This window comes from Eschrichtius robustus, chromosome 9 (assembly GCF_028021215.1).
Source record: "Eschrichtius robustus isolate mEscRob2 chromosome 9, mEscRob2.pri, whole genome shotgun sequence".
Classification (NCBI taxonomy): Eukaryota; Metazoa; Chordata; class Mammalia; order Artiodactyla; family Eschrichtiidae; genus Eschrichtius; species Eschrichtius robustus.
Window position 1 is genome coordinate 50623140 of NC_090832.1, and position 12744 is coordinate 50635883.

The 12744-nt window shown below is 42.0% G+C and overlaps 1 protein-coding gene across 1 annotated transcript in view; it reads right to left on the bottom strand.

The window, feature by feature from the left end:
* Positions 1-1601: 1601 nt before the first annotated feature.
* FIG4 (FIG4 phosphoinositide 5-phosphatase) overlaps positions 1602-12744 on the bottom strand; it is a 129886-nt gene continuing 118743 nt past the window's right edge. The window contains exon 23 of the mRNA XM_068551406.1: positions 1602-1959. Coding sequence (XP_068407507.1) covers positions 1782-1959 — 178 coding nt within the window. The 3' untranslated portion in view covers positions 1602-1781. The remainder of the gene's footprint in view (positions 1960-12744) is intronic.

The following is a 12744-nucleotide window of genomic DNA, read 5'->3' on the forward strand; positions in this document are numbered from 1 at the left end:
CCCCCGAACCCTGCAGCCGGCGACTGTTCTAGTCTTTAGATCAGGACAGCTCCACCTGATAGCTTATCAAAGGGGTCGTGAGGGGCCTGCCCCTCTGCTCGTTTCTCGGTAACCGATGAGCCACGTGACATCAATTCCCCCTATATCTGGTAACAACCCCCCTCCCTGGTAGCAAAGACAGCCACCACGTCCCACCTGCCCTCAGCCCCACAGGGTGGGGTGTCACTCTGGGACCTTGCTTCAGACGTGTAAGCTCCCCCTATCCATGAAATCATTGACGTCTCTGTCGCTGACTCCAGGCTCACTCTTCAGTCTTGAAGCTGGGCCTATACAGGCCTTGCAGGCCTGCGGGGTGCAACCCAACAATATCCAAACTGTGCCAACCGAAACTCCTCTTGCCAATTATTTCATCATTCTTTAATCCTGATTTTACGATGGCATCGATCAAAACCATCTGTGAATTTTATCTGCAACACAGAACACTGCATAGAATCCCAGAATCTCGGGGTTGAGAATACCTTAAAGGTCACTTAATTTAGGCTGATCAATTTTCGTCCTCCCTTTAGATGGCTTGGTTTTCTTCTCTATTTTATTTGTGAGAAGGGAAAACTGAGACAACTTGTTTTATTTAAAAAAAAAAAAAAGCAAGCATAGGCATAAGATCAAATCATTTGTGTAAAACTGTCAGAAAATGCAGAAAGTTGTCCACATTATATTTGGCTATGTGGAAAGCAAACCATACGTATACATGGCATGTCAACCCTGACTAGACATCAAATATCAAATTATGTAATGCAACTGCTCACCACAAAAGCTATGCAGAGTAATACTTTTTTTTTTTTTTTTTGGGCTGTGTTGGGTCTTCGTTTCTGTGCGAGGGCTTTCTCTAGTTGTGGCAAGCGGGGGCCACTCTTCATCGCGGTGCGCGGGCCTCTCACTGTCGCGGCCTCTCTTGTTGCGCAGCACAGGCTCCAGACGCGCACGCTCAGTAGTTGCGGCTCACGGGCCTAGCTGCTCCGCGGCATGTGGGATCTTCCCAGACCAGGGCTCGAACCCGTATCCCCTGCATTGGCAGGTGGATTCTCAACCACTGCGCCACCAGGGAAGCCCTAATGTTTTATTTTGATATAATTTTATATTCACAGAAGTTCAAAGAACTTCTGTTTACTATTTTCCAGATTTACCATTTATTAATATTTTGCTGCATTTGCTTTACCATGTGTTCTTTTTTCCTGAACCACTGGAGAGCATTTTGTTGACATCTTGTCTCTTTATCTATAAATATTTCAGTGTTTATTTCCTAAGAACGAGGGCTTTCAAAATAACGCATTTTTTTAATCCAGACATAAAGTTAACATAACCATCAGCATACATTTTTTAAAATGTTAACTACAAAGAAAAATACTCTGCCTTCGTTTCATACAGGAGGAAAATTTTGTCCTGTTCTGCTTACTATGATATTCCCAGACTCTACCATAGGGCCTGGCACACAGCCAGTCCTCAATAAATACCTGTTAACATCTTAATGTGATGGTGTGATACTAGATTAACCACATTTCTAAGCAAAGTATTTCTAAAATAAAGGCAACGACAGCAAAATATTCAGTCATTTCTTTATTACCAATGATTTGTAATTCCCCAGTTACAAAAAGAGTAAAAGCCTTCTGATGTAAAGGACTGATGGGAAATTACCTTTTTAAGATGAGACGAACAAGTTAGAGCATAAGTAAATGGGACTTTGTTGGTCCCCCTCTGGGCCACCCTGGGGACGTGCTGTCTCTTCACAGGTAGCGGTTTCTGATGTATTCTCGGTACATGGAGGTGTCTTCTTTCCCCAGGGGCTGCATGATACCTTGACTGGCCTGGATGTGGGCTTGGAAGATCTCTGTAGATTTTCTGTCTACTTGTGGAGGCTGAACTTCATAGATGTTGTCTTGGGAGAAAGCTGAGATGGGTGTTCTATAGAAGAGAAGCGAGGACAGAGCTACATTAAAGAAAATAAAGGACCATAGGGACCTTGACCTCAAAAGCACTTGAGAGCCACTGACCTTGAACGAGTGAACTTAGTAGTAACAAGTGGTGGTAGTGACCTCCCTGTTCCCTCTCGGTTGGCTTCCTCCTCTGCCTGAAAGAGCAGGACCAGCACTTGCCCAGGGAGCCTTCCCCGGCATGCAGGCTGGATGGGCACCCCTCCTCTACTCCCGCAGCCCTGGGCACACCTATGTCTGTGTGCCCATCTGCCTCCCTCACATGACTGAAGTAACCTGAGGTAGGGGCTGTACAGACTTTTCGCCCTCTTTCCTTGGTACTTGGTATGTACTCAATAGTTTTCTTAAGTAGGACTTATTAGTAGGGATCAGTGAAGTAGGGGATACTAATAATTCCTACCTCATAGGTTGATGGCAGGAGTAAATAAGCTTATATCTGTAAAGTGTTCCCTTAGCATAGTGCCTGGCACACTATTAGTGCTCAATAAAAGTGTACTATTGTTAACAGTTACCGGTGCATAATTCCTTAGCTCCAATTCTGAAATCCTAAAAGCTGTAATAACCAAACGTTACTTTGCCAGCAAACCCTAACCCAATTGAAACTCATCTGGTGGTACAACATACAATACTCGGCCTGCTTCATGTGAATATTAATGTGTTTATTTATCAGCCTCAGATCACACTGGGGATGTTCTTATAAGGTATATGCTAACACCCCCAAAATTCTGAATTCTGAAACACATCTGGCTTCAGATTTTTTGGATGAGAGACTGTAAATCTGTAATAGGCAGCTTCCTTCCTTTCTGGGGTGATTTGAAAAGCACCCAAGAACCTCTCTATTCAAAAATATCCCTCCATTCCCACCCCACCTAGACTGCCATAGTGCCTGAAATTTCCATCCACCCTTGGGGAAGGTGCTGTCTCCAAAAAAGGCCTCGTCAAAATGCAGCTGGGTGCCTGACACACGCTTAACTCATCGCAGTGTGAGCACCTGCTAGTGATTACCTCCTTGGCAGGGGACAGGCCCTCTAGGGATGAATCAACCACCAAGTCAGGTGTGCTGCAAAGTGAGTGTGTGTGGAAGGTCAAGAAGAGGCAGGGACTTCCCTGGTGGCTCAGTGGTTGGGACTCCATGCTCCCAATGCAGGGGGCCCGGGTTCGATCCCTGGTCAGGGAACTAGATCCCACATGCATGCCGCAACTGAGAGTTCACATGCCACAACTAAGGAGCCCATGTGCCGCAACTAAGACCTGACTCAACCAAATAAATTAAAAAAAAAAAAAAGGGAGCATTTAAAAAAAAAAAAAAAAAAGAAGAGGCAGGCCGTGGGTAGGTGAGGATGGTACGCTACCCCTTGTGGGGGACTGGGGGTACAACGACAGCACACTCCACTGCTTAGCCCAGGGCTGGCCCTGCGGAGCAGCGGGGGTTGGTTCTCCACATCAGGGTACCAAGACCACAAAGAGAAAAGATCTGGAGAATCTATTCTGCTGGGCTGGGACCTCAGTCTTGCTCATGTACATCATATCAGAGGAACAGAAAGGCATCCTGGACGTCTGGCTGTTTGGTTAGCTGGGACCCCTGGAGCTGGGGGGGCATTCCCTGCAGTCAGAAGCAGAACTGAACCTCAGACCCAGCTAGGACTGTACTTGCAACGTCAACATTTTGTGGGACACTAGGAAGGTGCAGTGAGCGACACACAATGGGAGACAAGAGGTGTCCAGTAAAACCCTCCATCCTCATAGGATGCATTACAATTACACTTAGGTCTTTCTTACTCTCCTAGAAAACAGTCAAGGTAGCTCCCTGTACTTTGCCTTTAGAAAACTAACACATCGTGCCTTGGCTGGAGACTCTGCTTAAAATCGCTGTGAAATAAAATACAACTAAAGGTGGAATATTCTTTCTGGAAGTCAACCTCAATTGTTTTGACCTTGGGGTAATATATTTAAACTCAAATTTGGTAAATGGCTTATGAAATACTCTCATTTTTCCAAAGCACTCTAATAATTTCACATGATCTTAGACTACACCCTTATTTAAATAAATAAAAACCAAAGGTTAGTGATTTACTCGAAGTTTAAAAAAAAAAAAAAGACCCAGGTGAAAGAATCCTGAGCTGAGTCAATTTGAATTCCAGCTTGGCAGCAGTGCTTTTCTTCAAAATACAAAAGTAACGTTATAATGACAAATGGTTGGGATGATTAATATATGAACTCTTCTTCTCAATTTTCCCTCACAAAATCATAGCAACTCTTCAGTCATGTACATAATTCAAAGCAAGATGCTAGAATTCTTTAACGGTTGTTAATATTCAGGGTCAAACCATTTTAACCTGAACACTTAAAAAGGAGGCTTCATTAGTGGTTTTAGAGATTGTCATCAAAGTGCCGGCCACAGCAACTCCTGAACCCCACCATCCACACCTGTCTAGTGTCTACACCCTCCATTTCACAGATGAGACATTTAAAGTCGATTTAAAAATGGGACTAATGGTTTCTGTGCTTTGAAGCCAGACCTTTGCCTGCAACCCTGTGTGCATTAACCAAGAGCTTTCCGGCAGGCATCACACCAGAGAGATACCATCTGGGAACTAAACCTTAATGCAGCTGAGAAAAGGAGAAAAGGAGAATCCAAGTCATCAAGTCATTGTTTTGTCCTTCAGCAGCTCAGCTGAATACACAGGTGGGCAGGCTGTAGGGAGAACAGCAGCAGGGCTGGGACAACCATGAACAGGGCCACAGACCAGCCACTGCCACCCACTGCCTGGGGTTTCTTATCAGTAAATCAATCAGGAGTCCTCACCCTACTTCTCAGTAAACTGCTTCAATGCCCCGTGGAGTAATGAAAAACCATTACAAACACTCTAAATGTGAAATGTCAACGTCAGCCTTAAGTGGTATCAGACTGAGCGGCAGGTGGGTTTAGGGCTTCAACACCACCTCACTGTGGTGTTGATTTTGCTACTCGCTAAAGTTTGAGAGTCTTTGGTCTAAGGAGACCAAACTGTAACCTAAAATGCTAAATAAAATCTTATTTGTGGTCAGTCAACAGCACTGAACATTTTTAAGTAGAAACTTTCTTCTTAAATGATACACTACCACTAATCCCACATTGAGCAGGCATCATTTAACACTTAACTATAAAGACATGAGTAGCAATATTACATTTCCTAATGTCCTCACACTTGATTTCCCCGTTGGCTTACGCAAGGCAAGGAAGAAATATAAAAACATCCAAGACCCTCACAAGGGGCTGCTGGTGGGCACCTTGTCTCTGAGGGGCACTGGAAAGAGATGGAGGTAACCCCAATAACACTTCTAACACTACATGTAATAGTCTTTTTATTAGCTTAGATGGCATTTGTTTCTGGGTGAAAAGACCAGTGTTTAAACACTAAATGATGTGGAAATTGTAAGACTACTTTCTTTTATTCATTCCAGTAGAAAGAGATGGCTTATTATTGCACTTTCATGGTGGAAAAAAACGTTCGACATTTCTCTCCTATCCATAAACAGAATTTTTGTTTTCAGCTTCTCCCCACAGTCCTCAAAGGGATATGACTTATTGCCCTTAATTCAAATGCTAGTAGTCTTTCTGGAGATGAATTATTATAATTACAAATTTGCAGGCTCATTTCTTTTTATCTACAAAACCTAGTCCCATCTTCAAGGAAGTCTCTGTATTTCCTCTCAAGGAACGTTGCAGTCTTCTTTAGTTCATTTATGGGCTGCTCAGTGTACTCAAACACCAAGGATTGATGACACTTAGCCTTAACTGCAGTTCCCATTCACAGAAGAGAAACACTTTAGGCAGAAATTCATTAGACACACTACATGTTTTTGAAGAAGATCCTTATTGGTGCCCTTTTATGCTCTTTCTTAAATGTGTTATTATTCGTTTGGTTATAATATGACCATGTCATGTCCTATAATAATGGTATCTTACACTTGGATGCATAACAAAAGTTTGAGTCCCTTTAAAAGTTCAATTCCCGTTGAGGGTATTTCTGACTTATACATATTCAGTACCCAATAAGCATATGTTGGTTTGACAAGAAAATATTTAATTGGTCAGACTGAAATGTCTTCTGGATTTAGTAATGATATGACGATTTGTGGTTGGTGATAGAAGAACTAGATAATACTTGCATTATTTCAATAATTTTATACATGTGATACTTTTCCAATATGTTAAAATCTTATACTTTTTCTATGATGAGCATTTTGGCACACCATTTGGCTTTTCCAGAAAATTTAGTAATGGTTCTAATCACAGGATATATTTCCCTTCCTGGTGATCCCTTCTGTTGCTACCACAAACTCCCAAGTTTTCCCAAGTTGCTGTTTTCACATCACCAAATGGTTCTGTTGGTTCATGACTGAGTGACAGAATCAAAAGAATATTATAGCTGAAGAAGCCCTTATGGAAGACCCTGACCAACAGCCTTATTTGCAGATGATGGTCAGCATCAGGTCATTCCTCTCTTTACTTTCCTCTACCTTCTGGGAGAAAACAATCATTAGGACAGGATCAAAGTTGATCAGATGCTCCGGTCTCAGTGGGGTAAAACCTCAGCAAATGTCTTAATGGCACAAGCCCTTTATTATTCTATTTGCCTTTCTGCCGGCTTTGTAATTTCTTTTAAGCAATAAGGGCTATTATTTCCTAACTGGCAGAGGGGCCTATGGCACACATTGCCATGCCATCATTTTTTTAAAAAAATATTTAATTTTTATGGCTGCGTCTGGTCTTAGTTGTGGCACATGGGATCTTTCGTTGTGGCGTGTGGGCTCTTCGTTGTTGTGCGCAGGCTTCTCTCTTGTTGTGGCATGTGGGTTTTCTCTCTAGTTGTGGCACACAGGCTCCAGAGCATGTGGGCTCTGTAGTTTGCAGCGCACAGGCTCAGTAGTTGTGGCACGCGGGATTAATTGCCCTGCAGCATGTGGGATCTTAGTTCCCCAACCAGGGATCGAACCCGTGTCCCCTGCATTGGAAGGCGGATTCTTTACCACTGGACCATCACGGAAGTCCCTGCAATGATTTTCTGTCTTTCTAGCTTTTAATACTGCTCAGAGCCTTTAGCCCTCAGTTTGTGGGTGCCATTCTAACATCTTTTTGTGACCATCCATTGCTTCTCGTTAGTTCCCTTATTAGGTTGCTTGTATCTTTCCAACAAAGTATTCATACATTGAAGCCTAGTCACGAATCTATTCTACCAAGATGATACGGTGAGAATGTGTTTGCTTCTTCATGTTAAAAAGTCAAGATATGGGCTTCCCTGGTGGCGCAGTGGTTGAGAATCTGCCTGCTAATGCAGGGGACACGGGTTCGAGCCCTGGTCTGGGAAGATCCCACATGCCACGGAGCGGCTGGGCCCGTGAGCCACAACTACTGAGCCTGCGCGACTGGAGCCTGTGCCCCGCAACGGGAGGGGCCGCGATAGTGAAAGGCCCGCGCACCGCGATGAAGAGCGGTCCCCGCACTGCGATGAAGAGTGGCCCCCACTTGCCGCAACTAGAGAAAGCCCTCGCACGAACCGAAGACCCAGCACAGCCAAAAATAAATAAATAAATAAAAATAAAAAAAAAAGTAGCTATAAAAAAAAAAATTAAAAAAAAAAAAAAAAAAAAGTCAAGATAATGCTGCATATTCCTCCTATTCAGTGTACAAGTATAGACACCTAAGTCCAAAATGTAGCTCTCAAATCATGCTTGTCCAATATGGTAACCATTAGCCACATGTGCCTATTTAAATTTATATTTATTTAAATTGATTAAAATTAAATAAAATTTAAAATTAGTTCCTCAGTAGCACTAGTCACATTTCAAGTTCCTGATGACCACATGTGGCTAGTGGCTACTGCATTGAACAGTGCAGTATAGAACATTTCCTTCATCACAGAAAGTGCCATTGGACAGACTGTTCTAGAACCTCTTTCCTGCTTTTTTTTTTTCTCAGAAATCCTGAGTATCTCTTTCTAAACTCATTGCCTTTACATAATACGTCCCTGCATAGCACTTATCACTATCTGATCTTTTATTTATCTGTTTATATACTTTCCAGGATGTGAATTCTATCTTGCTTACCTCTTTACCACCAACGCCCAGAAGAATCTTTGGCATATAGTAAGTGTTCAATAATTAGTCCCTGAATAAATGAATGGCGTCTGTTTAAGGAAGATGATTTTACCTTGGATATCTAAATTCAGAACCTGAAAGCAGTGTGATTTGGATTACTCTAGAATCTAGAGTCTAGATGATAGGGAGGTATGATTTCCAATGGAAGTCTGGCTTTTAAGTTCGTTTCCTCAGATAACCATAAGGTGGACGGGGCACTGAGGGGAAGCTGAGGTGCTTTCTAGCAGGGCAAAACTATCCAAGTAGCTCAAAAAACAAGGGTGAGGCAGGAGGGGTGCGTTCTAATCCCCCTTTAGAGGTGAGAAAACAATGACTCAGATTAACAAACTCACTAAATGGGCTGAAATCAAGAGGAATGTGTCAATCTTCAAACCACCTCTAATAAAACGAAACAAAAGGCAAAATAAGTCCCTATATCCTGGGATGCTAGAAAGCAGGCTCCGCCCATGTAATTTGCTTTCATATACCCTGTCAAGCCAGTTTCAGTGTTGGAGATATGGGCAAGCACATTTGCTGCCTTCCACACATACGCATTGCCCCGACCCCCCAACCAAGGGCACGTGCATGTGTCTTTGGGTAGACATACATGACCTCACAGTAAAGGCAACAGGCTTGAGGGGCAAACACTTATCCATGCATTAGGACATGAAACCATGCTGTTAGCTGCTGACATTCTAAACATCATCAAGGTAAAAAAAAAATAATTTTCTTTTTATTCCTGCTAAAACAGCAAGTCTATATAGTACCCACAAAATGCTATGAACCTAATGCATGATTTCCCCACAGTGCAATTAAATTTTCAGTCTTGTTATGCCATTGAGAGCTAATGAGCGAGATACAGAATAGTGTATAAATCTGATTCCTTCAAATCCAAACAAATTCCAAATCCTTTGAACAGCTGCTATTACAATGGGATGACTGAACCATCCTCCAGCAGAGATACTGGAAGAGAGGTTAGAAATTTCACAAGCAGGTTAAAATGCATTAAAGCAAGTATGACAGTAATGCCAGTCCCTAAACAACCCACCATTAGAAGGAGCAAAAGGGGTGATGAGAAGGAACTGAAGAATATAATCGGTGATGATGGAACCTAAAATGTGCAGTCTTGTAGACCAGGGGTGCAGGCAGCCTTCTCTGTATATAAGGCCCTTCAAAGGCTCAGCAGTAAGGAATTTCAGCTGCTTACAGCAGACGAGGTCTTTGTAGATTCTGATAGGAGAGGAGTATGTCATTTGGTTATGGAGTGTGAGGGCAGCAGAGCTCTCATTGTGTGGGTTTCTCAAACACTCATCTGCCTTCAACGTGTCAGGAGCCATGTCAGTGACAGGCCAGCCAGAAAGGCACTGCAGTCTCACAAAAGTTAGGATCTAATGCCTAAGCCTAAGCCACATTAACATGAGAGAAAAGTTATTTATAGATCAAAGTACACAATGACCTTAATATATCTCAAAGAAATCCATGCATGTGAATGTCTAAGGCTGCTAAACTCTTTTTTTTAAAGCTTTACTGAGGTACGATTGACAAAAAACTATCTTTTGAAGACTTATTTTTCATCAGATCAACTAGATGAAAAAAGTGTATGTATGTACGTACACATACACATGTATGTTATGTACACAGATATATTTATATGTAAGTTATGCTTATATATACTAATATATACATATATTTTCTTTAAACATAACGCTGAGGGAAGGGCTGTGTGTGTGTGTGTATATATATAATCTCAACACTCCCCACAGTGATATACTTCAAATGAGTCCATGTGACCTCATTTTTACAATGTCCATTCCACTGTGCAGACACTGAAACAAAAGTACAGTTGCTTTTAACATGTGACTTTCTAGTTTACACTGTTATACATAAGAGCCTTAGAGACTATTACAAGCTTGTGAGAGTAAAGTTTTTGGTTAAAATGTCATAACATCACTGCCATACATATACACTGGAAAAAAAAACAACAATGCTTACCTAATAGTTATCATGGAAAACTACTGTGCTTCAAATCTGTCAATGCTTTTCACCTTTTTATTATAAAATAAGACAAATAACAGAAAACCACACAAAACAAACACACACAATTATTAGAAGGTAAACACAAGCTGGGTCAAGAAACAGAAATTTTGGCAGCCAACCCAGAAGCCCCTTCTATGTGCTCCATCCCCATCACAACCCCTCCCTCCCCTCATAAGTAGCCATCAACCTGACTTCTACAGTAATCACTTCTTTGCACTTTAAAAAAATTTTTTTTTCATACAAATGTGCATCCCTAGACTATAGTTTAAAAGTGTGATCGGGCTTTTAATCTACAGATTCTCCCTCCTATCTTTTCCTTACAATTTGTCTGTCGCAGAAACCAGGTTGTAGAGTTTCTCTCGTCTGGGTTTTGCTGATGGCATATTCATGACGCAGTTCAAAAATGTTCCTCTGTCCTTTATATTTCCTGCAAGCCAGCAATTGGATCCAGAGGCTTGGTGAGAATTTGCTTCAATTGCTGTGGCGAGACCACAGGTGGTGGAGTGCTGTGTCATCAGGAGGGCCACAGTGTCTAGCTGTTTATCTTTTTTGATGCCCACAGTCATTGATATGAATACCTAGATCCATTAATTCACTGGGGATTGCCAGATGATAATTATCTTATTTTTTTTTCATTTATCAGTTGTCACACTTTAAAAAAATATATATTTATTTTATTTATTTATTTTTGGCTGCGTTGGGTCTTTGTGGCTGTGCGCGGGCTTTCTCTAGTTGCGGCGAGCGGGGCTACTCTTCGTTGCAGTGTGCGGGCTTCTCATTGCGGTGGCTTCTCTTGTTGCGGAGCACGGGCTCCAGGCGCGTGGGCTTCAGTAGTTGTGGCACGTGGGCTCAGTAGTTGTGGTTCGTGGGCTCTAGAACGCAGGCTCAGTAGTTGTGGTGCACGGGCTTAGTTGCTCTGCAGCATGTGGTATCTTCCCGGACCAGAACTCAAAGCCGTGTCCCCTGCATTGGCAGGTGGATTCTTAACCACTGCACCACCAGGGAAGCCCTGTCACACTTTCTTAAAAAGATTTTTTTCCTCATCTCTTGTTTGGTTACCCAACGGTACAATTCATATGATTCAAAGTCATATGCTTGATTCTTTGTCTGTTTTCCAGATAATGAAATAGTTCCTTATCATCCTTCTAAGGTGACCAGATTTTTAAAAAATCATCATAAACTCATGGATTTAAACATATTTGATGAGTTCCATCCTACTGTAATTAATATCCTTATTGAAGTGCAAATTTTCCCATCTTTGTCCAGTGGGAGCCAGCATCACAAGAGAGTATCATACTGTATATCACTGCCCAGGAAAAGATCAAAATTCAAAATCTGACGTATGGTTTCCATTGAACCCATATTGCTTTTGCACCGTCGTAAAGCCCAAAAATTTTAAGTTGAACCATTGTAAGTTGGGGACCATCTGCGCTCCATTTTTTTTTTTTTTTCTGACATAAAGTTTTTTTCTCTGACATAAAGCCTGAGAATAATCTAATTTTCTTTCCCTTAAAAGTCACTTTCTCTTTTTAGATGTCTAAAGGATCTTTTTCCTTTAAAGTTCAGTTAACATACTATACTGTATCATTTTTGGTCACTATTCTCAGGTATGTGTTGTGCTATTCAAATACGTAGTTTAAGTAGTTACATTTTAGGAAAAAAAAAATTTGGCATTACTGTTTTTAGTATTTTTTTTGTTCCCTTGCTTTGTTTTTCTTCATCAAGACTCCGCCTATCCATGCTAAATCTTCCTTGCCTATTGCCAATATTTGACACTTTCTCTTAAATCTTTCTTTCTTCATTTCTTTTTGAATTTTAAAGTTTTGTATTTTAAGCTCATTTTGAAATAGTATGCTTCAGTTTTGACCTCTTTTATCAAGTTGTCTTTCTGGCATGCTTTCATCGGAGGGATGTTATTCTGCTCTGTGTTCTTTCATTCTCCCAATAACTTTATATGGGTTTGGACCTCGATACTTTCCTGTTGCTCATTATGCAAAATTAAATTTTCCTGAACCTTTAGAATGGAGTGTAGTTCAGGAAAATCTAACTTGACAGAACTCCCTCTTTTGTTGTTTAAAATCATGTCAGCTTGCTTTCTGAGATTTCCTTTACCTTTTCTCTTTCCCCTCTTCTATCTGGACTTTCTCTTTCCCTCATGCCTCCTGCCACTGTCCTGCCCAGTTTTGACTCCACTGTCATCACTTTCTCCTGGCCTGGAAGGGAGCTTTGGCCGTCGGGTTCAGGAGTTAATCTAGCCCAGACTGCCTCAGCTCTTTTCAGAACCCATCAAGAGCCCCTGCACTCACCTGGCACTGAACTGGGTAAAACCCCTCCCAGTTTCAGCTGCTGTGCTCAGATTAGCCAGCTGCCATTTCCAGTGCACTCCTGTTAGCTACTCTGGGGCTCTCCTGGTCTCAGGTCTGTCAGATGCCCTGCTGTCCCCTCCTGACTCCTTCCTCTCGTACAGCACGGACATCACGCAGGTCTTGTGGCTGTTGGCGGTTTACCTCCACCACCTGCTTATATTTTGTGATTTGTAGATAACTTACGCGGTTTGAGGTAAATGCTGCCCATGTGTATTTGGTTGTGCTCCCTAGTT